This window comes from Vanacampus margaritifer, chromosome 7 (assembly GCF_051991255.1).
Source record: "Vanacampus margaritifer isolate UIUO_Vmar chromosome 7, RoL_Vmar_1.0, whole genome shotgun sequence".
Classification (NCBI taxonomy): domain Eukaryota; kingdom Metazoa; phylum Chordata; class Actinopteri; order Syngnathiformes; family Syngnathidae; genus Vanacampus; species Vanacampus margaritifer.
In genome coordinates, this window is record NC_135438.1 from 23,370,700 (window position 1) to 23,397,599 (window position 26,900).

The window sequence follows — 26,900 nt, forward strand, 5'->3', positions numbered from 1 at the left end:
TTACTGCTCTCAACTCCATTTCAGCCCCTCTCTCTCAAATGTGAACCTTTCACAGTGCATAATTATGTTGTTCATTTTCTTTAATACATTTTTCACGCTTATCAGATCAATTTTCCCAAGTATATGCATCATATCATTCAGTTGCACATGACCAACCCTGAGTCATAATCCCTTCCTCTTCTATTCCATTCCATTGTCAACGTTACTGATTTTTCAATATTATATTGCCTTCCTTCCCCTTCTCCAGCTTTACGTCCATACGTCCAACCTCCCCTAATGTTTTCCCTTTACCCTCTCCTTCTCCCAATAAGACTGCAACAGTTATTTTCCAAGTGCTCTTTTGCTATTAATGCATCTGCCACATCACACTCAAATAGAATATATTTAATTAATAAGGTAACGTTAATCGGTCAGACAAAACTTTTATTTGAATTTGAAGAATGTTAGATGACTAAATTCCAGCAAATCTTAATTTACTACTAATTCATATATTTTTGACTATTTTTTTGTTAACAGATAACTAGTAACTATCGGATTAGGCCTACATTTTAAAAGTAACCCCCCCCCCCCCAACCCTGCTAAGATTGTACTTTGTATAAAGCGCTAGTCTAGATAGGAGATGGAAGTTCATTGGACACTTTTTGCGGCGGGAGATCAACGACTGTGTGATTACAATGACCTGGGCCCCTGAGGGAAGGAGGAGACCTGGCAAGACTCTTCCGTTAATCAACAATTCTGTCTTTGACGATGCCCACCTTGTGGCAATGACGCCTTGAATAAATACATGTACTGAGCACCGAATGAAGCACGTTGGCGTCCACCGTTTGCGGTCAGTACTTACGGTCCCTCACATTCCGAGTATTCTTGCGAGCCTTCGCTTCACAAAACATTCACCGAATATGCGGCAGCACACGCCAAAAGGTGGGCGTCGTCAAAGACGGGAACTGACGATAACGGAAGTGCCCAGCTCTGCGGAGGACTGTCGAGAATGAGAGGGGCACATACAGGATGGAGGCTATAGGAGCGTGGCTCATCAAAGTGTAGAGTGGAGGCTTTATGTGCCAACTGGCGGAAAAGTCGGTATGTAGGCATGTTCCTCTGTGTGGAACTTTATACTAATGCTAGGAGAGGGCTGCATCAAGTCCAGTGCAGAACTATTGAAAACACACAAATCTTTGCCACCTTAGATATATTGAGACATAAAAAGAATAATTTGAATATAAAACATGTATTCATAGTAATAAAAGTAACAATTGACCAGCAATTGCTAAGTAACAAGAGTGAAACATTAATAGTTACAATAGTTCATTCTATGTGTTGTTTTATGTGGTTCATGTCCATGAAAGCTCATCACTTGGTGATCCGGATGCTTGCAGTAGCATACACTATTTTACATTTCCTTTTGAAGGCATAAAGAGATTACAGCAGTTAATGGACAAGTCAATTACATAAAATGTGATACCATAGGTCACTGCTGTTCTTCAGCCAGCATACATATCCAAAAATCGAAAACCAACAACTTTCTTCTGCATCTCAATCTTGCAAATTTTCTGCAAATCAACACTTTGCAAAAACTGTCAGTCATTAACTTTAAACGTACAGTGTCTTAATAGATTTTTAAGGGCTCACTATGACTCTCAACACATTCCCATATCCCAACATCCCACTTGGCAGCTCCTCAAAATCACATCATATCAGTCAAACTTGTTAAAGCACCAGAGCACTGTTTGAATTCAAGTGCTGCCAGGGATATATTCCCTCATTGTTCAACTTTGGACATCAATAATGCAGGGCAGGTAGGTATACAAAGGTTTAGATTAGGCACCCTTTTGTAGACAAAATGGAAAGTCTTTGCCCGGGGTCGGCTGTGAAGCTCAGCTTTGATTTGTTGAGGGTGCGTGTCAGGGGCCAGTTGCTGACAGGTGTCCTCGGTGACCAGAAAGAGCGCGTAGTTGTCAGGCTCTGAAATCTTCAATTTATAAGCACAAAGTGAGCAGACCTCTTCTGTCGTGGTGTATGAATGGACGAGTAAGGTTTTAGCTGTGCAGCCTGTATCCACGTCTTGCAGGGCTAAACGTAGGTAGTTCTTAGGGAGGAGAACAAAAATCTTGTATTATGAGGGTGACAGGAAATTCAAACAAGCAAGTGGAAAAGCATACATTCTGGCATTCACATATTAATCACTCACATATAAGGTAAATTAAATTCGATTCTGGTCTGAAATCTCATATTAGTGAGAATTACAAATATATTAAATGGACATTAGTTTTGGGTAACACCTCTCAATTAACTAATTCACTTCCAGCCGTTTTCACTGAAGCAACCCCCTTCGCTCCCGGCCGGTTTACTGGATTTTAACTGATTTTAGAAGGTCCACAAAATATTGTGTTCTATCCCTGTAAAACATGGAACGTACCAAAAGAAAGATTAGAGTCTCTTCTTTCATCAGGACAAAAAGTATATTTGTATTTGTTTCCGTTCAGCAGCAATTAGCATTAGAATATTGCTAAGTTTCCTCATTATTCACAAATCTGTTGAAAACACTGGCAAAAAGAGCTTGTTGCAACATGGCCCTGGCTGATCTCTTATACTCTGCTGCTACCTGCTAGCCGTTTTTGTAATAATTACCATTGCTTTAAACGACCTCTTCAGGTCAAGCTGCATCAAAGCCTTCTATATGCTCTAGCATAAAACATAAAATAAAAAATGTAGAAACATGTTTTTGGGAGTGAAGAACAATGTATTAAAAAATGTATTTATATCTTTTTTGGGGGTTTGAATAAGTTAATAAAGCATTTGTGCGATACACTTAGTCCCTCGACTTTCAAATTTGGGTAATAATTTGCTTTCAACTATCTGGGAACAGTTCGGAGAAGGCACACAAATTATTAATGCAATCTATTTAAGTTATGTCACTTCCACTCCCAGTCTTGCATATGTAATGGGAAAGTGTTCAAATACTTTTGTCTATAAAGCTTCTTTTTTTCTTTTCTTTTTTACCATGCAGATGTTTCAATTCTTTTGTTCATTCATCTTGTCTTTTTCTTTCTTTTTTTTTTTTTATCAACAATCACATCATTCAAAGACAGAATAAATTAGGATCCATTGGAAATAGCTACAACTCACAGCCTGGGATCAGGTCAGGTGTGATACCTGAAAGTCGTCCACAGTAGGTGCTGAACGCTGAGTAGTGCGGCGGCGGTGCCATTGATGTAAAGTGTTTCTGGCCTCAGAGCTCAGCACCCTTGCTGCCTGCTCCTCCTGAAAATTCTTGATGAGGGCCATAGCCCCATAGGCACTTGTCAGGTAGTAACCTCCTACGAGGTAGAAATTAGGAACATTGAATAAAAGATTGGGAACAATGGCACAATTAAGGTGTGGTTTAAATTCTTTATAAAGCACTATGATTAATTGAAATTGTTTCCACAGTTCCACACTATAATAAAATGTTGCATTTATAGCCAAACAGCATATCTCGGTTGAATGATGGAATATGCTCTCAATCCACTGTGGTTAACGAGGGGTATTCATACCACAGCTATTTTCCAGCTAATTTACTGAATAAAGGCAGACAGGTTGGCAGACATTCTGGAAGTGTTAGACCTTTTTCCTCTGAACCTGTTCCAGCCCATTCAAGGCCAACAGATTGGAATTTCCTCCTTTCTGAGCTCTCAAGTTCAGCTGCTTAATAAAGCAAACCAGGTTTTATAGACATTTAGACAACCTTAAGATAGTTTTCAGGAGTTTAAAATCGCCAGTCTTGCCTTCACAGCAGCCATTACAGGGACATTATAATGTAATGTTGTGTTTGTTGTTCATGATAAAACAAGAATTGAGTTATTAAGAGTCGTCAACTAAGCAACCATGCATGTTTTTGGAAAGTAGGACAAAGGTGGAGAACCTGAGAGTGGGACAATCCCTAAAACACAACTTCAAAGCACCAGGCTATAATAATATAAAGCAGTACCTTCTCCTTGAAGAAGAGATGGATCCAGCAGCTCCATCATGTATTGGATGTCCATGTCCAGCTGAGGCATGTCACACTGCGCCACCACATACGTCAACATGGGCAGGAAGTCATCAGCACCGTACATCCTCCCTGGAAAGAAGCACACGTGTAGGTATGTGAGGTGGGAATTTACTCTGAAACTGAGCAAAGCAAATTTCCACAATGTGCGTAATCTTGCAAAAAGTCATACAAAGAGTTACAGTATGGATGTCTCAAATTCATTTTCAAATCAAAATGCTTCTCTATACCTGAGTTATCCTGCATGATGGTGTAGATGAGCTTGCACACACGTAACAGGAGTGACACCTTTTTTTCAGGTGAGTACATCTTCCGCATGCTAAGGAACTTCTGTCGAATCTTCTCAATGGCCACCGAGTCAGGTGGTACCGCACCATCCACTCCCAGCTCCTGAGGCCTCTTGGACTTCGCCATGGCCAAATTCTCTTTCATCTGCTGCCAATCTCCACTATTCACCTATTAAGAACCAAAACAAGTTTGTGTTTCTTTCTTACTCCAGAGCAAGCTTATTTTAGTTAACGAAAAATAACAAAAAAAAACTAAAACAAAACAAAAATTCAAAAAACACTTTAGTTAACGAAATAAAATAAACACGAAAATGCTTTTTAAAAAAACGAAAACTAACTGAAACTACATTTTACATTTACAAAACTAACTAAAACTACATAACTGTAATTATAGCGAAAATGTCCTTAGTCTTTGGTAATTAATTTAACACATGAGCCTTTGGGGTTGATTTTTAAGTATATTCATTTTGATGTTAACTCGAATAAGGATGTTTGAAAGTGTGTCACTCACAAGTGACGTCATCTAGCAGCAGCCAATAGAAAAGCACCTTCAGATGATATTGCTCCTAGGCTCGCCTGCTTTTTCATTTAACTTAGCCAGAAAAAAATGTGTTACTTTTTTCATTTTACCATGGTGTTTATTAAATATTGCACACAAGTAATACACATTTTTTTAAAACAAAAACTAATATTGAAATTAACTAAAACTAAACCAAAACTAAATTTTTTTTAAATAACTAAAACTAATAAAACGGAACTGCCCTGAAAACTAATTAAAACTAACTAAATAAAAATAAAAACTAACTAAAATGAAAAATTCCAACGCTTTAATAACCCTGTTCCAGAGTATCTTCAAAATTAGGGATGTTCGATACCACTTTATGTATTTAACTTTTGAGTAGTCACCAATACCAAGTAGCCTACTGATGCCACTAGTACTTTTCATTCATAAAATATAATTAAAAAAAGACATACAAACATAATTTTAAAGACAGACCTATTTCCCAATAGAATAAAACATTTTTTCTTAAAATTCAATGCAATTAATTTTTTCCATTTGTTCATAAAATACTTTATTTTTTATTTTTATAGAACACGCAATAAAATAAATTTTAATAAATAAATGAAACTAATAATCAAGTGTCTAAATATGTGCTTCTACATCCTATTAGGCATCTGTCGTAAAACGGCCACAAGAGGGCGGCCGACAGGCGCAAGGCCCGGTATCGGCACACGCCCATCCCAATTAAGAACCATTACAATTAATACTCAGTGAGTGACTATCTGCTCTGATTATAACAATAATTTGACATGCGCCCGGCACATCTGAAAGTCAGTCTAATCTGATGCCTCCTCAGACCATGAATAACCTTTGGCACAAGGTTGGCAATATTGTCTGTTGCCACGCCGGCAAAGAGCAGTGACAATTCTTCCTTTTCCACACAGATGTCTCCATGCGAGATGTGAGTACACCACATTTAAAGGCAAAGAGAGGCAACTGTATCTGAGGAGCAGCATTGATTGGCAGCGAATAGAATCATCTGTGTTCACGCCCACAACGCTCCAAACTTTTTCCTTTTCTTTTTTTTAAAGCGCCTGCTTGCGCTTCTGCAATATTCCGAACAACATTTCTAAACCTTTTCCGGGCAGATTTACGCAGCTTGGTATGCTGCACTTGCGCTGGTCACAAAAATAGAGTCCTATGTGTGTGTTTTGTTTACTTTTTATGAAAAGAACATCAAAAGACACCCAAATAATTTACAATACAGGTAAGCCTTTTTATTGTACTTACATTACCTGCAAATATCCCCACTGAGTGACTAATAAAGCTCATCTTATCTTACAGTTCAGTTCCCGTTTGTCCTTGTCATCATTCTGTGAGAGTAAACGTAAGATGATCTCTCACCTGGAAGTCATGTAGGGCCACGTCAATGAAAGTCTTCAGAGGCTTCAGTACACACTTGTGCATGGCTTTTTCCAGCACCTGTTCTGTTGAATACGAAGTATCACAGTGAACACTGTTTTAGTTTTTAAAAGCACATGAATTTATCAGTATATTCATTGTTTGAAAAGACAAGATATAACGCCACAAAGAGCATTTTCTGGTACTTTTCTGACAAAAAAAGAGCAATAATATCGTTAAAACGCTACCACAACAATGTTATGAGGAAGGGCATGTTCTTTATGTACTTTTTGTAGGTGTGGTCCGATTGTTGCCTGAAGGATGTTTGTCAGTGCTGTATGAACTAAGATACCAATGTTTGTCTCTGTGTGAGCATAAAACGACAAGGTAGTGTTGAGTATTTGATCAGCAGCAAATTGAGCCCAATATTAATGTCTGATGTAACTGGAGCCATAGTTTAGGCCACACCAACATTTTATTGTGGCTGAGGCAATTGTAATAACAATGTTTGTTCAAAAAGCTAGTACAAAACCTGGCTTGTTAGTAACAAAACAAAAAAATCCACGTTGTCCATGAAAGCCTATTTGTATGCCGTGAACTTTTTCCACATTTTGTGACATCATAATCACAAACTTGAATTTACTTTGCTGAGATTGTACGTGATGGGCCAACACAAAGTAGAACATACTTAATTGTAATGTGCAGACAAATAATGTGCAGTTTTCAAAATTTTAAGTGAATTTAAATCTCATGTTAAAGCAACACTAAGGAGCTTTCTGTTTACGTTGATTATGGCGAAGCCATATGGACAAAAGCGGTATTGTTATGTCTGAAGGACGATCACATTTCCCATTGTGACACGCGCATTGCGTAGTTTTTTAGCTCACTCCAGCGAGTGAAATCCGGGCCAATGTTGATCCTTAACTGTCCTTTCATTCGGGGTAGCTTTTGACGTATGCTATAAAGCAGTCAGCACATTTATAGTTTTTTGTGTGGCAGTGTTCCTACCATCCTCTTCAAAATTGCTTAGTGCCAGTAAAAAGGATACAGACCCCCTCAGGCCATGGCAAAGGTACCATTTAACTAGTTTTAAGTTGATGTTTCATCATAAGAATTATGGACATATTTTATTAAGGTTGAAAAGTTCCTTAGTGCTACTTTAAGATGACATAAGCAGGGCTCCTACTTATTACTAGAAGATACGACTGTCTTTGTGTGACTACAGTATTGTGAGTGGGATGATGTTAATAAGATGTGCTCCACTTTTGCTTTTCTTTCCACATATTCTGTGGGGTTGCTTTATGACATCAGACACTTTATGGATTGTCTGTTTGCAAAAACAGAATGGATTATTGTTATTGTTGACAATGAACAAAAGTGGAGTGAAAAGACATTCACATAATCATGCTTTACTCACATACTCTCACTTGGTGCTCAAGTATGTTCAAAACACATTTCCCAACAAATGTCACCAAGAACGTAGATTTAATCCAATAATGCCAGCATTTAAAGCGACCCTCTGATGTTAGCAATGGGCAGAGGGCATATACTGTACCAACATGTGGAGGCTAAGAATAGAAGTCACTAGACACATCCCACTGCCCTCACAGTAACTTAACACTCGCAATGAAGCACATTAAAAGACTTCAAATAGTTTGATTTCCAGGACCAAGGCAGGCTAGTACAGTCACGTTTTCATCAACGAATAATGTCAAGGGTAAAACAACAACACAACTTTAAAATGGCTTGATTACTGTAGGAAATTAACAAAAAAGAAGGTGCTACGGATGAGACACAGGCGCCGTAAAATCGAAACGACGTAGGTCGCGTACAACGTAACTCGAGGGCTCCCTATAATGTATAAGCCACATCCAATATGGCCACCACGTCCTTGTGGCAAATTCCCATCCAAGCCAACAGCCACTCGTTCCCGGATAGGTAATTATGTCTGCTATAATGGTACCTCTTTCTAAATGTTTTGGCTGTGGGTGGTGGAATTTTTAGCCCAATATGTGTGCATTGCACAAGCACCAACTGCGCATGTCACGCTTTTAACAAGTCTATCAACGATATTCTGTGTGCCCAAACCTGGAAGTATGTCATCGAGAGACACTAAGATAAACAAATCAGCTTTACTCATCAAGAGCTATGTACTATTTATCCTGCTCATCTAAACATATATTTGTAAGTAGCCTATATTTAATAGAATATTTCATTTTCATTATTCAATATTTGTCTTCAATATGTGACTAAACTTGGTGGGAGGCACTTTGGCCCACTATTGACGAGCTGCCACTACTTTTTACTTCCTAAATTATAGGATATTAGCTCACATCATAGAGAACCGATACTGAGTGACTCATCACTCCCACGCTTGCATCGACAAAACATGATGCACAATCACGTCTACGTTACAACCACAAATCATTCTTTTGACCTTACAAAGCTTTCAAAGATGTCTAATAGATGAAATGAATGCCTTACCAATCACATCTTCAGGGATGAGCGACTCTATTGGAGGGTCCAGTTCGGAGCTTTGGCACAGGTAAGCTTTCATCTGAGTCATAAACTGCCTGAGCGTCTGCAGAAAATCCTCCCCTGATGTGTGGCAACCACGATTTTCCTGAACAAAACTTATATAGTCCTGGACCAGTGAGCCAAAATATGAACTTTTATCCCTGGAAAGCTCAGCTATCTTTTTCACAGCCCGTCTTTCTGGCGTCATCAAGGAGGTGAGCATACCGCTGACCTTGCGGAAGCGTCCCTTCAAGGCGCGGGGAAGAATAAACGATCCTCCGCTTAGACTCACACCCACCCTGCGCCTTCTCGCTTTGAAGGACGGACGGAGGCGCATTTCCAAGTCGGCCTCAAGGCCCACCCCATAGTCCTCCTCCACTTCCTCTTCGCCATCATCATCATCATCGTCATCCTCACTAGTGTCGATGACAGTGTCTTGATGGTTAAGATGGCATGACTGGCTGGAGTCGAGGCCCAGGGAGAACCCAGGCGACTGTGAATAGTCCAATGAATCAGAGGAAGAAGTAGACATGCTCATGTCACTGAGCCGTTGAAGTCCTGTCTCGTTTTGGGTAGACCGACTCACAGCGCTTTTCTGCAGCGGAACATCATCCGTATTGTTAGGGGGTAGCTTGACTCGAGACAAGGCTTTGGCAATGGTCTCATCATCAAGGGCGATGTGGCACTGGTGAGCCACAACCATCTTACTGGGTCTTGGAGGTGGTGGGTTTGAAGGCACGGGCATTGGTGAACTTTTGAGTGGGCTGCTGTGTTTAGTGCCCATTGTTGGTCGAGGCGGGGCCGGGCGCCTGATGGGGGCTGATTGTTTCCTTGTGGCCCCAGGAATAGCCACTGGCATGCTTTTGGGTCTGGTGGTAAGTGCTGGGGCTCCAGGTGGAGGTGGGGCCGGTCGCTTGCGCAACATCAAGCGAGGTGGGGGCGGTCGAGGAGGGGGTTTCGATTTGCGGTTCACCTTAACCTAGGAATGGCAGAAATGGAACATTGAGACAATTGAATCATTTGGATCAATTGATTCAGAACAATAATCGATCTTTTGGAACGTTCGAAACACCTCCCCACAGCGACATCTGATGGACAATTGTAAAATATCACATTCAAACAGTAGATTGTTGCCCACTCCACAGTAAGGAAAGTAGCTATTCGGCTGCCTGTGATCACCTAATTTACACACCTGGCAATCGGCATATACTGTAATTGTAATGGACGCCATGAGAGAGAGAGAAATAATAATAATAACCGAATAACCCCCCCACCCCCTCAAAATATGTACAAAAGTACAAATAAGCTTTTTGCTGCTGATTCTTGGCTTGCTTTTAATTTTGCCTTTGAAATAGATCATTTCTCAACATACCTTAACTTAAATGCTTTGATGAGACCCACATTACTATACCATTGAATCAAAAACTTATACATATCAAAGGCTGTTTTATTTTTTTGCAACAAGGTATCTTAAGTTTTGTCAGAAAGCATTAGAGAGGAAAAACAATGGCCTGCAAAAATATGCTACTTGGACCAGGAATTAAACCTGGTTGCCCTAAGTAATGGACAAATTTCAGTATGTTGTGTGGGTGCGTTACCACTGAAACAACCATAGCACTCATTTGCATTTTGACATTTTATCTTGTAGGGTGATGAATCAGCAGCCAGGACAAATTTTAGTATACTTAGGTTGGATATATTTTAGATTCAAGACATTTTCATATAGTGCAATGGTGGATTTTATTTAACTCATTCACTCCCAGCCATTTTCCCCCTTCGCTCCCGGCTGTTTTGATGGATTTTGACAGATTTTGCAAGGCCCACAGAATATTGTATTCTTTTGCTATAAAAACATGACCAAAATAATTATTAGTCTCTTCTTTCATCAGGAAAAAAAAGTATATTTCTATCTGTTTCCGTTTTGCAGCAATTAGCATAAGAATATAGCTAAGTTTCATTATTCACAAATTTGTTTAAAACAGTGGAGAAAATAGCTTTTTGCAACATGGCCCTGGTTGGTCTCTTATACTCTTATACTTATACTGCTGCCCATTTTGGTAATAACTACCATTGCTTCAAACATTCTCTTCAGTTCAGGCTGCATCAAAGCCTTATGTATGCTCTAGCATAATTTTTTAATGATTTTTTTTAAACGTATTTATACGTTTTGGGGAGCAAATGAGTTAATTTTAGAAAAGGGATAACATGTTCATTTACTGAAACAATGTGACTTTTAGAGGCATAATGACACGCAAAAAGCAACAGTCACGTGACATTGTGATTCTGAGACAGATTTAGGAACGTGTTTCAAAACAAGTTGCACCTGGGTTTCGTTATGTACCAAAACACATTTTCGATTTTGCCATCACTACCTTAACCTCGTCTGGATGCCGCTCCTTCTTTTGGCCGCCACTTGTGGGTTTCATAGACACGCTTGCAGTCTCACGTGAAGATGGATCTTCCTCACAGTGGTGGTGCTGCCGAGTCTGGAAAAACAGTGGGTTGACCAAGCACAGAGTAGCATTGGAATGCCTTCTGTCACTTCGAGAGGAAGGAGGCCGGTGACGTAAAGTTGGTGGTGCGCTGTCACACTGGGGCCCAATATGACTCTGCTGCGACCCCTGGTCCTCTTTGGTCCTGCTCGTCCGCTGGGGGCTGAGAGTCCGGCTCGAAGGGCGACAGGGAGGGAGGGAGGTCGAACGCTGGCTGCACAGGGCAGAGTCCCAAAAGCCTGCAAGAGAGACAGTAACTCAGCTAAATCCTGACTGACCGTTCAGTAAACACACTGCACACACATCATCACAGCAGGAATGTTAGCACACAAGCTCATTCTCATGCCTTTCTCACTACCGGTTCAAAGGTTGTCTTTCTAGTTTTCGAAGTTAGCCCCTGTTCAAATGTGTGTTCGTCTTGCTGGTGGCCGAGACACAGTGAGTCAGATTCGTGTGTCTCTTTGCTCTGATCCAGCTGGTGCGTCACAAAGCCACACAGAGGGAGTCGCCAATGTTATTCAGGGAGTGGGCGGGCAACTCAACAAACAACATACTGTAGTGGACACATTTCCACTTCCTCTGTCCCCCTTTCAGCTTTGTACTCTTTCAAATGTTGAAACTGAGCGAGAGCACCACTTGTGTCGTTTCTGCATTATTGATCGCTTTTGCTAAATGACCGAGTCAAAAACGTGTCCAAAAATACTGTCATTTTCTATTACAATGTGAATAGTAATGACATTGTTTGATTCTAACTTCCTTCTATTGTTCTTTGAAGAGAGAGATTCTATGGTCAATGTTTGAAAAATAACACTTTGAACAAGGTGAAAAAGACGAGCAATAGTGCACGTGCGCCAATCATAAGATTAGCCCCTGTGATGACACGAACACAAGTCTAAAAAAGGAAAGGTTAACTGTTACATTACTGGACAGCTGCTGTCAGATGTCTGTCCCTCAATGTGTCTTGAGATTGAGGCCTATGGTATTCATATGGGTTCATGCAAGCAAGTAAAATTATAACTACTTGTATTGCAGGTTTTATGTAGGATTGGATAGTCATTTGTCTAGTAAACAAATAACATTTATATCCCAAAATTGTCACATTTTGTTTACGTTATGCACCGTACTTTCAACATGACCTCACTGTTGATGTTTTGAAGACTGAACAAAGGCTCTAAGATTCGGTCATTTGTTTTAACACATTAATGTATTACATGAGTGGTGTGCAAGTTCACATCAAAAAGGCCTTTACACAATAAAAGCATGTAAATATGGCATAGTTTTAAGCAATAGAGGAGGCATTGATATCAGGCAACAAGCCACCTCCATTTCCTGGAATGCAAGTTCACAAAGTACAATAACAGCATTGAAAGTACTTGAAAAAAGAGCAGCAATCTTATGTAGTACGCTGAATTGTGTTGTTCAGTTTATTTCCTGTGTATCTCTCTATTTGTTGACCATCATATATTTGAATTCTAAAACACTGATAGTTGTATCAATAATATTTAATTAAAATATGGTTAATTGCGATTAATCAATTGCAAACCCTCTACTTAATTTCATTAGGGTGCACTGGCAGTGATTTGCAGTCCTTTAAAAAAAAATATTATTATGGGCCACACTAGTGGCTGGCTACCAATCCTCTTCTTAGTGAATACAAAATATTGTGAACATGTTTTAACTCAATTCAGTACTGCCACCTTTACGAAGCAATTGATTAGACTACCTTGTCCAAGTTGAGCCACTTCTTCCAGATCTTTTTGTGTCTTGGCAGATGAAATGGCTTCTGGGAGTTTGAGAGGGAAGGGCAACACATCCCTAAGTACAAAATCAATAATAATGAAAAAAAAACTACAGGGATTAGATATTATGAATATGAACATATCATGTAACTAGTTTTTGGATATTTATTTTTTGAATATGCAGTTTGTCAATCATTTTCCTCAGTGGTCTTTATTCCCATTGTTATGACACTGATTATCATGTTTTGAATTTTGAATCTAAACTTTAAATCAAGGTATATGACATCTAAAATGAATGCAAATGGAACATTTTGCATTTTATTTTATGTCAATCTGAGGACAACAGGCAACAGTTCACTCATTCCAAGGTTCTATTGTTACATTTCTTTGTATGACCGAGGTCAGGAATGGGCAACTTCAATGCAATTTTTCATCCTTACAACTGGGAGCTACATAGGACCACACAGTTCATAACTCGATGTATGACAAAAACGCTATGTTAGATACGGCAAAATACAAGCATATATGAGTGAAATACATGCTCTTAATATATTTCATTTTTGATCATGCTTTTCTCAATGTGTAAAAGATCCGCTAACCGAACCTGCCAATTGCCCATCCCTGACCTAAATTGTAATCTACAACAAGCAGGGATGTACAAAATTCAGAATAGAATTCAGAAGACCCCTAAATTATAATTCAATTCTAGAATTGGAATTTAGATGGCAAACAGGAAGCAGAATTGCAATATAAACTCAAATTGCAGGAAGCAGAACTAAAATTTCATCAAATTCAAAGAAATTTATAATGTAAAATTAAAGTGCATTAAACAATGAAGCTTCACAGTATAAGCCTATTTACAACATGGATTTCATACAATTATTATTGTAAGGACTTCATGTAGGCTACATAAATGAAACTTTACTTTTTACTGTTAAGGACTGTATTGTGTCCATAAAGTCCATACAATAATATTTGTATTAAATTTACTTACAGGTATGTACATACATAAAGTGCAGTAATTGGTTTTATTAACGTTAAAAGAATACTCAGGTAAAACAGATCATTAAAATTGTAAAAACTTTGAAATAGTTTGATATGATGGTAGAACAGCACTTCACTTCTCAGACTACCTTGTTGTTGTTGTTGTTTTTATCTAAGTCTTTAAGGTGGCTGTCCAAACTTCCAACCATCCATCCATCCATCCATCCATTTTCTTAACCGCTTAGTCCTCACAAGGGTCGCGGGGGGCACTGGAGCCTATCCCAGCTGGCTTCAGGCAGTAGGCGGGGTACACCCTGAACTGGTTGCCAGCCAATCACAGGGCACACAGAGACGAACAACCATCCACACTCACAATCACACCTATGGACAATTTGGAGTGTTCAATTAACCTGCCATGCATGTCTTTGGAATGTGGGAGGAAACCGGAGTACCCGGAGAAAACCCACGCAGGGACGGGGAGAACATGCAAACTCCACCCAGGAAGGCCAAAGCCCGGAATCGATCTCACGTCCTCTGCACTGGGAGGCAGACGTGCTAACCAGTCAGCCACGGTGCCGCCCGCTGTCCAAACTTCTCTGACATTTTGTTTGGAGCACACCAATGAAATACATTGTCTCGTGTGAATGAGTTTCTTTGACTTGTATTGAATTCAGTTCCACTTCCTGCAATTCAAATGTATTCATTTAATTGAATTCTGAAATTGTGAATTTTGCACATCCCTGGTATCTATCTCGTGCAGTAAAAAATGACATATTAGTCCAAAAGTATTTTTGTGTCATCCACTAGTAGCATTGTATTACATACAGTAGTGCTGTACACATAAGGACAAAAAAATTGAGAAAATGTTAAGTACCTGCTTATACAGTAGAAAGCTACCAGACGGAAAAGGTCTGCAAAGCTGATCCCAGATCCATCAAGAGAAAATGCTGTAAAGCAATCAAACTTATGAGATATAAATTATTTTCTTTATTGATATAATTATGCATTCTGTACGGAGGCAGATACAGTGGGCAATATACGATAATGCAAATATAATCGTTTACTGACCACGCAGTAATCTGAGTGTGAATGGTTTCTCTTTATGTATCCTGTGATTGGCGAGTGGCGACCAGCCTCGGCTGCCGTCTGCGCCAAGTCATCTTGGATTCATGCAACCCTCAACCGGTTAAATCGTACAGAAAAAATACAGGATAGAAAGCAGTGTTCAGTGACTCTTTCCACTCCAGTGTGTGCAGAATGTGAAATCCGTTGGTGAGCACATGACCCACATGTAAACACCAACACTCCGTCTTCCTCGCACATGTGCAGTCATTTCAAGGAAAGGTGACAACTGCTATGAGATCATGCTTTCGCACTAAAATACTTAGTTCCAACACTTCCGTAACACAAAGCACAGCACTTCAATGATCACAAACAGCAATGTTAACTAAAAACTGATACACGTATAGGACCCTGAATATTGATAAGATGTATTTTCTATACTGTACTGTACTTCGAGTGTCTCTGCAACATGATCACTGCATAAGGACAATTTGAAAAAAGAAAAATTATTACCGAAGATCAGATCCGTTGATAATTGAGCCACTAACAGCACTGACCAAATTCAGACCTCTCATATTCAAATTCAGACAACATTCTTGATCCCAGAATGGGCAATTCATTTGCAGCTTCCAGGCCCATATTGCACATTCCATTCAACAACACTTAGTAAGACAGTGAATCAAAAAAAATTGGCTCCCGAGCAGGTAAACGAGCACCATGGGAGCTAGCTACTTTCTGGACCTGGATTTGCCACCTCTGTTAGCTACTAATTAATTATAGTAATATTATAGAGTGCTCTATTACAAGTGGTTGTTGTTGTTTTGTTTGTTTGTTTGTTTGTTTTTGTTTGGGGGGGGGGCTAGAAGGGATTAATGGCTTTTCCATTCATTTCAATGGATAAAGATGATTTATGATTCAACAGTTGCGAGTTACAAATGGGTTCAAGGAATTATTTGAACTCGCGTCTCAAATATCACATGAATCAAAAGGGCTTAAAACTTACTATACTGGCTCTCTCTGACAGGAAAGTTGCTGATGGAGCTTCCTGACTGATCCACTTTCAGCCGCACAGAGAGGACCTTCCTCTGCAGAGTGACCGACTTCCTTACCAAGAAAACCTGAAGAAGAAGATTACACAGTCTTCCAAATCGAACACAGCTCCTTTATATTCAAGATCGTGGTCCTCACCCCTGGCGGCTGTTTAAGTAGGATGTGTGTGGCCTCCTCTTCACTGACTGTCAGCAGCAGCCACACGGGGTGTGTTCGAGTCAGTCTGTCCAACACACTCATCCTCCTCCGAAGTGAGTCATATCCATAATCCCTTTCACACCTCACGCTAGCATGTCGGGGGGGCTCCAGGTAAATGTCACTCATGTCACCGCTCACCTCACTCTCTGGCCTGACGAAAAAGGAACAGCAAAAAATTGTTAAAAGTTTTGAACCACATACTACTTAAAAAATAATAATCAACTGTCATAGTGCCAATCCCAATTGAACACAACAAGGTTTATTTTCACAAAATGTTAAGATTAATCAAGGTTCCGTTAAGAAGACAACAACCATACCCTTGTATGTCCACGGGCCCCTGGTCCACTGTGGGAGAGGTGTGAACCATCTCCTTCTTTAACTCCCCAATCTCCAGCGCAAATGCATCAATCAGCTGCAAGAATAAAGAATGAGAACCTTTGACAGATGAGTGGAAGGAGGAGTGGCAACATACTGTAAGTCAACCAAGCCAAGATAGTAGCTTAAACAAGATGAAGACACTGAGACTGATCAGGCTTAAAGCAAGGAAAGGGTTCGTCAGCCTTCCTGTATGTGTGTGTTTGTATAATTTCCGACAGGCAGGAAACTAAACACAAAGCATGGTGCACACCTACATCCAAAGTGTGAGAAAACATGTCTTGGACTGCTTAGATGATTGTCCGACTTTCTTTTTTTTGGGGGGTCTCACATGTACAGCATTCTACACTGTATCTTGTTCAGCAGCATTCATTCTTGTTCTTATATTGTGGTATTGGTTCACAGTTGCACGTGTCTGGCATATTTTCCAGTTAGCTTGTCTTGTCCTGTTCAGTTTGCATCAGACTTGCATGTGCCAGTCCGTCATTTCCATTTTTCTCAGTCTCTAGTTCAGACATGTTTGCATACCCACATTAAATTCTCCAATTCTATCCGGCATTTCTCTGGTGACCCTTTTTGTGTGTGTGTGTGTGTGTGTGTCAACTTGCCTCTTTTGCAGTGGTAGGAAATAACGTGTTGGGAAGTAATTACATGTAGTCCCCAGTTGTTTGTGGGGACGTTATGGGATTATAAATATATCTCAGTTTCAAAATTCAGGCAATAATGCCATGGGATGTGACAGTAGAAGCTACCAGTTTGGTGTAATTGGCCGGCCGCCTAAGAAGTGAAACACTTCCCTCTACTGTCAAGTTAGGTCAGTCCGAAATGATATGCACCCTTTTGTCTCTTTGGGCCACTGTGTGTGGCGCATGCATGGAGAAACACACTTACATTAAGATAAAAAGTGTAAAGGAAGTGATTCAACTTTATTAAAATAACTAGTTTTTTTTGTGTGCCTTGAACAAATAAAAGTTGCTCTAGTCTACACAGCTCTTCAAATGCAGATTGTGAGTGGACTTTCCCAGCATCCCACCCCTCGTCTCCCATCCCCCTCACTCGCAACACATGTACTCTTGTCACTTGTAAATATGTATGCAGATGATATGTTGGTGTGTATCATGCAATAAAAGAAGTGAAATAATTATTGAATTAAATGATAAATTGAAAATGAAAGATTAACACTACAAATGTGACATTAAAACACAAACAAAGTAGTAAACCAATCATGCATAAAAACATTTTTTGGTGAAATGCAATCATCAAAACTTTCTTTTGGTAAAAAAAAATATTTTCTTGATGTAGCTAAATGCATTTGATAGCATTAAGTCCAAATTACAGACATCCATTGTGTGGTAAGTAACCACAAATTGATTTAGTTTATCAATTTAGTAACCAAGAATCATATTTAAGACAATTAAAATCCTTGCTAACATACAATAAGTGATTTTCAGCTTTTCCGTGTCAGGGGTCAGCACAGCGAGTCAATCGCATGACACGTTGAGCACAGTTTTGTCCTTCCTGGTGTAACCCAACCATTGTTATCCGGTCTTTGAACTGGTAGTAGCTGGGAATCAGCATTTAGAATGAAGGGTGTTGCCTCAGCATCCAAATGACTGTTAAAGTGAGAGTGAGTAATATTTAGTGACATCTAGTGGTGACATAATACAATGCAACCATTTTTAAGCATGTGCACTACCGTGCCACAAATAGACCACACTTTGCAAGCCCACCACCACACAGAGGATTTAGTTTTACATTGATGTATTTGTTTGGACCTATTTTGTTTCTCATTTGGTGAACTATTGTGATTGAGTTGTATTGGTGGAAGCATACCTGTGGTGATCAGGCAAATGATGAGAGGACTCTAGAGAGAGTTATGTCGTAGTCACTCGGGGAAAAGGCAACTGAATAAAGTTTGCTGTGGAGCTCTGCTGTTTTTTCTCCACAACCTTCGCTTGAGACTATAACACTCACTACCGCACGAAAAAATAGTGTGACACCAGTGGCAGCAGTTGGTGAGGTCGAGCTTTTGCTCTGACCAAGTTAACGCTATGCTAGCGTCAATCAACGGAAACTAAGAATGGCTGATACTTTCTCCACACAGATGGGAGGACAATGGATCGCTGTTTTTGTTTTGTTTCGAAGAAACTGTATTTTCAGTACGAACATTCAATTATGGCAAGTAATTTTACCTCATGAAAATAGAGTGTTATGCTATCGATTACTTGCAGTGAGAGAGTGAGCGAGCGCGCAAGCAGCCCGGTGAGCAGGAACTAGCTAGAGCGGCTAACAAGAATGGTTAGCGGGGGCAAAGCAGAGGGAGACAAGTGATGGGACCCCGAATCAACGGGCCTCAGCAATGACCACTTGCAGGCCCCAGCTGTGGAAGGTAAGCGGCGGTCGATAACTGGGTCAAACACGAGAGCTGTACGCACCAGTGGCTAACTACGTTCACAAAGTTATTCTCCTTCAGGTCTGTAGCAAAAAGATGGCCGCGAAGCATGTCAACCTCCCGAAGGCATGGCAGCAACCTATGTAATATAGTTAGTGATTACTTCTTCTTTTCCTGTCATCTTTTCCCTTCAGGGGTCGCCACAGCGAATCAGTCGCCTTCATCTAACCCTGTCCTCTGCATCCTCTGCTCTCACACCAACTACCTTCATGTCCTTTTTAACTACATCCATAAACCTCCTCTTTGGTCTTCCTCTAGCCCTTCTGCCTGGCATTTGGAAACTCAGGGTCCTTCTGCCAATATACTCACTATCTCTCCTCTGGACATGTCCAAACCATCTCAGTCTGGCCTCTCTGACTTTAACTCCAAAGCCTCTAACATGTGCTGTCCCTCTGATGTACTCATTCCTGATTCTATCCATCCTGATCACTCCCAAAGAGAACCTCAGCATCTTCATCTCTGCCACCTCCAACTCTGCCTGTTGTCTTTTCCTCAGTGGCACTGTCTCCAGACCAAACAACATGGCTGGTCTCACCACAGTTTGATAAACCTTTCCTTTCATATGAGCTGAAACTCTTTATCACACATCACACCTGACACTTTTCTCCACCTGTTGCAGCCTGCCTGCACACGCTCATCACTTCTTTTCCACACTCTCCATTGCTCTGGACTGTTGACCCTAAATACTTAAACTCCTCCACCTTCTTGGTCTCTTCTCCCTGTAACCTCACTCTTCCACTTGGGTCCCTCCCATTCACACACAGATACTCCGTCCTGCTACGACTAACCTTCATTCCCCTCCTTTCCAGGGTAAACTTCTACGCCTCTTGCTTCTCCTCCACCGGTTCCCTGCTCTCACTACAGATCACAATGTCATCAGCAAACATCATAGTCCATGGAGATTCCTGTCTAACCTCATCTTGCAACCTGTCTATTACCATAGCAAACAAGAAGGGGCTCAGAGTTGATCCCTGATGTAGTCCCTCCTGCACTTTGAACTCCTCCGTCACATCTATAGCACACCTCAACACTGTCTTACAGTCCTCATACATGTCCTGCACCACTTGAACATACTTCTCTGCTACTCCAGACTTTCTCATACAAAACCACAGTTCCTCTCTGGGCATCCTGTCGTAAGCTTTCTCCAGATCTACAAAGATACAATGCAGCTCCTTCTGACCTTCTCTGTACTTCTCTATCAACATCCTCAAAGCAAATACTGCATCTGTGGTACTCTTTTTTTTGGGCATGAAACCATAGTGCTGCTCACAAATGTTCACCTCTGCCCTCAGTCTAGCTTCAATTACTCTTTCTCATAGCTTCATTGTGTGGCTCATTAGCTTTATTCCTTTGTAGTTACCACAACACTGCACGTCTCCCTTGTTCTTAAAAATGGGCACCAGCACACGTCTCCATTTCTCAGGCATATTCTCACTATCTAAGATCCTGTTGACCCAGTCAGAAATTCTACTGCTACCTCTCCTAGATACTTCCATACCTCCACATGTATGTCATCAGGACCGAGTGATGAGTGAGTCACCTCTTCTACTCTTCGTTCTCTCTCATTTTCCTCATTCATCAACACTTCAAAGTACTCTTTCCATCACACTACTGGCATCTGTCAACACACTTCCATCCCTATCCTTTATTACCCTAACCTGTTGCACATCCTCCCATCTCTGTCTTTTTGCCATGCCAACCTGTATAGATCAGTCTCTCCCTCCTTACTGTAAAACCTAGCATACAAGTCATCGTAAGCCCCTTGTTTGGCCTTTGTCACTTCTACTTTCACCCTACGCTACATTTCCCTGTACGCATGTCTACTTTTTTCAGTCCTCTCAGTGTCCCACTTCTTCTTAGCTAACCTCTTTTTCTGGACCCACTTCTGCATAGTTAGTGATTACTACACCTATTATTATCTACTGTAAAAACATGTACATTGACGTGATTGAACATGTTTTTTTGCATATTAGTGGGTTTTTAAAATGAATGAATTATTAGTTCACCACTTGATGGCGCTAAATATTACACATTTAACTTTCGACCTGGAATTTGACTCCAGGCCCGAAGTCAGCAGTGCCACCCAGCCGCCTGAAGTTAGCAATAACATGGCGGCTTCCGGGAAGCGTTCCAAGCATTGAGCAAAGAGGGTTTGCAAATATGAGACATGAGGATACAGCCCTTGATTGACTGCGATCTTGGGTTCTTAAAAGGTGGAAAAACCAGAGACAGCGTCACAGCAGTGACTACTGTTCTAAAGTACGTGACCTATTTTGACCAGTAGAGTGCAGTATTCTCATGCTCCTTTCTCCAACATCCAGGCCCCCGGTCTTCAACAGAGGCTTCCCGAACCTCCCTTGCTCATTCCATACACCCTCCCCCATTGGTTTGTCAGCTCAAAAACTATTGCCCTCCCCGGAGGTTTGTCACTCAGGTCAAAAGCACATAAGCCCCTATGTAGTTCAGTAAACATGGTGCAATGCAAACACAATATGATGTCCACTTAGTCGAGTAAAAATAAGATCCATTTTGACTATTAATTGAATTCTGTTATTGTTTGTTCAAGGCTATATGAACCACACAATGCACTACGGGGGTGCTCGGTTTATGACGGAGTTTCTATAGTGTTGCAGGAACCCGAATGTGCTTAAGTCAGGACTCAGAACACAACTCACTATATGCTAACAAACAGAAAATATGAAATAATCATTGCTATTACCGCCTCTGTCACTGCTATTTAATGATTAACTGTCACGTTGCACCATGAATAAACAGCCTACATACATAACATACATTCCAACAAAGAATACATTTCTCTTAGTTTTACTACATTTTCAAGGTAAAGTGGAGGGTGAGTTTTCTGACTGAGACATGTTCAACAGCTATAAATGATCCTTGGACACATCCTCGATACAGTCATTGTCAACCTTACCTTGAAGAAGCTGCCACTTCGTATCATGGGGCAATCTTGAGGATTGTTGCTTGGAGTTTTAGAGTCCATTTTGTCTTCCTTTGATGAGGATAGAGTCTGCTTTATTTACATCTGCGTCAAAAAGCAGGCCGGAGCTCTGTGGGTCAAACACACACATCAGGGAAGAGGATTCCACTTTTTCCACTTTTCAAGAGTCAGTCTGAGTTTGCCTTTTTCCTTAACTCCCTGCAATTATTCCCCTCATTCTTCTTTCACTGCAGGGCCTCCACCCTTTCTGACATTCCAAATTCACTACTTCTTAGACAAGTTCTCTTCTGCTCACTTCATGGTTACTCTACTTCTCACATGTTTATTTCACACTTCAAACTTATTGCTGCACATTTATAATTGAGTTTCCATTTTAGAGTCCACCATTTCCTGCACAGTTTTTCCCCACCAAGTCTTCCCACCTGAATTTGTTCAGGGCTTCGTAACAATCTTCTTGTCACATTGCTCAACTTCTTGCAGAAACATAGGTGGCTATTACAATATACTTGTCTGAGACAAGATTATCCTCCTTTTACCTCTTTGATGCCTTCCCCCACTTCTGTCTCTTAAGCCATCCCTTCACCTCTTTTCTGCCTCACCCCACCTCTTTCTCTCTAGCCAGGCTGAAATCATTAGGTCAGTCCTTCCCTGACTGGCCGAGACAATCTCTGCAAACCAGATATGCATGTGACTCACACAGGAAGAGCACACCCCCACTATTCCAGGCTAAAGAGAAGGAAGGAATGTATATGCCTTAGTTCACTAACATGAAACAGCAATTTTGCAACATCGTCGGAGTAAAAAGACAAATAACATAAGTGGCCATAACTGAGTGACTATGCATGTTTTCTCATTTGGCACTATCATAAAACAAACAATTAGTTTTGTTACCTGGCCACAGCTTCTCAGATATGAAGGTTGATTTTTCTCTTGTTTTCCTCATTCTGCTCTTTGGAAACCTTTGGCTTTGAGCTATCACGAAAAAAAGAAGAACTAAAAAATTGGGGAAGATTCAATCCCGCAGAGGAATGTCCTGTAAGGCAGTTGTTTGTCTTTGTCTTACTTTGTGGGTTCCAATAAAAACAAGTAGATACTTCAGATGCTAGATCTGAAAAAGCATTTTGTGTTTGGGGGGGGGGGGCTGCGTTTTTTTAACAGCTGGCACAGCTGACATGTTGACGTTTTTAGACTGTAGATTAGTTCCACTTGAATAAACACCATCACTACTTGTTGAGTAGTAATATGTTCCATTTGTTTATGGGAATTGCTTCATGACAAAATTAATCCACAATCAAGTCAACACAATCGACCAAATTCTCAAGTCATTGTTTTACTATGCCCATCCAGATTTCTTCTGCTTACCCAGGAAATGTGAATTTAATTTTGTCATGGGACTGGTTTTCATTCAACAATTCACAACATTAAGTGATCAACACAACAACCTATTAAAACTATGTATCATACTAATTAAAGGTCTACACACCCCTGGCCAAATGGCAGATACATAAAAAAGACATTACTGGAAAACATTTTCCACCATTAATATAACCTAAAACCTGAACAACTTAAATAGAGAAGAAAAATGCCTGCATGTGTTCAGTTTATTTTTACTTTTAAACTCTCATAGAAGGTAAAGGTCACATGGTTGACAAAGTATTAGTTTATCTTGATCTCATTATTTCAGAACACAAAAAAATAGCATTTATAAAAGAGGTGTGTATACTTCATAAATCCACAGTATAGTGTAGTTTTATAGCGAAGTTTTGTTAATTATTGTTTGAACACAAAGTGAAACGGGACACCTAACTCCTTTTAGAGAAGACAACAACAACTTTATTGTGCTTTGTTATAAACACACAGCAAGCAGGACCTCACTAAGAGTGTACTATCTTTAAGTCCAATGCCAACTCATTTTATTTCAGATAAGATGATAAGATTTAATTTGTGCAAGTTTTTACTCAAAATGTATTTCAAGAGAGAATTGATGTATGGTTTAGTAATTGTGTCTGTACACCAACAAGGGAGAAGAGGCCTTTAAAGCAACATCAAGTTTGGCAAAGCACATCTGCACGAATGGTAAAGTCATCGTGGCTCCAGCACCGACCGCTGTGTACGACCACAGAGCAGAATCTGGGTCAGTGGTTCTTCCTGATTTCAGCTCAACGGACTGGCCCATGTTGTTTTGGTTAGACAGGAAACTCTTTTCTTTTTTTTGGGAATGCAGAGGAATTTGACTGCTTTCTTCATGTTTTTCAACATGTTAGCATTCCAGTGATCTTCTCCATGAAATGTTCATGGTTCCTTCCAAATAAATTGGCTGCATTCATGCCTTTATCAACACCTTCAAAGTACTCGAAGTACTTACATTCTTGTCCAAATGATCACAAAACAGAAGGGAACTGCAGATTAAAAATGCAACCATTCCCTTGTGAGGTGATCACTTGAACCTAACGATAGTGTAAAACACTTAAAGCAATGCATCTGGTTTGTCAAATGAGACCAATTTGATTCTAATTTAGCAATGGCAACTATTGATGCTGACAAGAGCCATGTAGTTTGTACATATGTTTTATCCATTCCACGCTAAATGCCACATTGTGAACATGCACTCCATCGACTGCTATAAGAAAGCAAAAATGCTAAATACCAATACCAGGTATCAGTATCAGGCCAATAGCTTGTATACTCGGTTAAATACTGTTGTTTTATGATAAGGATCTACAGATGAGAAATTAGAAAGGGAAATTGTATGTATCAAAAGTAGTAGTACTATTGGTACTTGGTATCTGTATCGGTGACTACTAACAGTTGAGTACTCATACTGGTATCAGTCTGGAAAAAAAAGCAGTATCGAACATCCCTATTAATAATTATAGATTTCAATGTAGCATGCCAGCATTCGTGCATGTATACATTTGACTTTACATAAATAATAGATGTAGTAAATAATGCTTTTTTTCATTAATTTACTTGAACAGGCTTACATTTTTTGACTTGACTGCTAAACTTTTTTTCCAGTACACTATTACATGCATTGACAATATCGTGCACTTGCACAGTTGGGCCTTGTGTGGATGGAAGGACGGACAGATGGATGGATGACATCAAACATTTCAAATTAAGGTCATGTGAAAATGAGGATCTGTCCACATTAACCCTATCATGTGTCATTTGAAGATGGGCCTGATTCGCATGACAAGCACATATTCGCAGCCTGCACTGAATGATGGTAGGAGCACAGGTTGCCCTCTAGTTGCCCGTCTCTGATCTATGAACAGTAGGTCACAGCAGAAAAAAAAGCCTCAGTGAATCGAGACAGAAATTCAAGTGTCCCTTTAATTGGGTCAACTTTAGCACTGATTTATGGTTCTGGACTTAAAAATTATGTCTGCATCAAAGCATCCGGCATCATAAGGTGAGTTTGCACATATTCATTTAGTATGGCTTGAAAAGGAATTTGGGAAGAGGATATAACAGGCATACGTTGTTGTTGTTTTTAAGTTAAAAGGATGTTTGTATGGTTGTTGGCATGGTGTGACCACAGCTGTCAACACAGTGAACACCAGCCAGCATGGCACTGATCGTACCAATGTCATCAATGACAATGTACTAAATTCAGATTTTTTTTTCCCCAAGATGGTAAATTATCAATTGAAGATCATTTTGGGGTGGCATTGTATGGATACGAGTGAACAAAGGAGAGCAATTAAGGCTTTTAGATTCAAATTGAACAAAGCAATGTTTGGAAACGCATTTTTTAAAATGTTATTTTCTGAAAATGTGTCATTTTGGATGTGAGGGAAATCTGCCTGCAGCGAGTAAATACTGCCACTTTACATTATAGCACATGACTTTGTGAATTAGGTGTCCAATTCTGTCGCTGATGTATACACCAAGGCATGGCGGCGTGTTGATTTTGGCGATGAAAAAGGGCCATTCCAGGGGCAATTATTTATATATCGATTGTGCCAAAACTGAGTGATAGCATTGTTTCATTTTCCTGAGAAACTACACATTAAGTCAAGGTGGGCGTGCAAGTGAATGATGATGGGCCACATATGCAAGAGGTAATATATTTAAAAATAAAATCACTTCAATGCTGAAAATTTAAAATGTTATTTTCCAAAACCCCTGTCAGTGATGGGCCCTTTAAAAAAATCCACACTCTCTGCACATATGGTATGCTTGAGCTGATGACCTGGTATTGTAAACACGTTGTTGGGAACCTAGTTAATTTAAATAAATAAATAAAAATGACAGATTTCAAAGAGGCTTCAATGATAAATCAACTGACTTACTGATTTACAAAGACAAGGGGCATTCTCAAAAAGTTTAGGCAGGTTCAGACAGGTCTTAAATGCTTTGTTAAAAAGCTCGTGGAGTGGCGTGGAACGAAAGGGAGCAGCTATACACGTCTTCCCCACAAAGAGCAACACTATCTTTGATTGAAATACTGCACATTGTGAGGCGAAAAATTATAGAACATGCATAATGGTCAACTGTATGTAATGTAAACCGAGATTTTTAAATTACCTACGCACGTTTCATGGCAAAATTGGAAATATTATGCTTAAATCCAGTGCTAGAGATGTCTCAGTTTAACATCAACATCAGAAAATCGGAACTTTTGAGCTTCATCCTACGGTAATACATGCTGCGCAATATGCCCGCTGCCACCAGCCTTTGTTGTGTTTGATGAAAGTGTTACTCACCTCCAAGTGTCCATTTGCCCCACATTCGTCCGCCAGTGCAGAGTGTTTTCGTGTCTTCTTTCATGCAACAGACGCCGGACGTCTGCGAACTCCACCAGAACTGTTTACACAGGAGCGCGCGCGCACGCACACGCACGCACGTG

The 26,900-nt window shown here is 40.2% G+C and overlaps 1 protein-coding gene across 3 annotated transcripts; it reads right to left on the reverse strand.

Moving 5' to 3' along the window:
* Positions 1-1,209: 1,209 nt before the first annotated feature.
* Positions 1,210-26,860, reverse strand: LOC144055652 (ras and Rab interactor 2-like). Of its 3 annotated transcripts, XM_077571824.1 has the most exons (15): positions 26,758-26,787; positions 22,937-23,017; positions 22,019-22,154; positions 16,577-16,671; positions 16,200-16,410; positions 16,015-16,129; positions 14,824-14,896; positions 12,950-13,041; positions 11,107-11,465; positions 8,702-9,713; positions 6,221-6,303; positions 4,258-4,483; positions 3,968-4,099; positions 3,154-3,317; positions 1,210-2,086 (listed from the first exon to the last, which is right to left on the reverse strand). In XM_077571824.1, the coding sequence occupies exons 3-15, from the start codon at positions 22,085-22,087 to the stop codon at positions 1,760-1,762; spliced, it is 2,958 nt and encodes a 985-aa protein (XP_077427950.1). In that variant the 5' UTR covers positions 22,088-22,154; positions 22,937-23,017; positions 26,758-26,787; the 3' UTR covers positions 1,210-1,759. The 3 variants fall into 3 exon arrangements, with proteins under 3 accessions (XP_077427950.1, XP_077427949.1, XP_077427951.1); XM_077571823.1 differs by lacking the exon at positions 22,937-23,017 and having other exon boundaries at positions 26,758-26,860; XM_077571825.1 differs by lacking the exon at positions 22,937-23,017 and having other exon boundaries at positions 1,938-2,086; positions 3,127-3,317; positions 26,758-26,860.
* Between the last annotated feature and the right edge of the window lie 40 nt (positions 26,861-26,900).

Bases quoted from the DNA above. Each gene is read 5' to 3' on its own strand.
- LOC144055652 (XM_077571823.1), bottom strand. From the start codon at position 22,087: ATGGACTCTAAAACTCCAAGCAACAATCCTCAAGATTGCCCCATGATA. The intron at 16,672-22,018 runs GTAAGGTTGACA...TTATTCTTGCAG, and splicing joins GAAGTGGCAGCTTCTTCAAG to CTGATTGATGCATTTGCGCT. The intron at 9,714-11,106 runs GTAGTGATGGCA...TGCCATTCCTAG, and splicing joins GGCATCCAGACGAGGTTAAG to GTTAAGGTGAACCGCAAATC.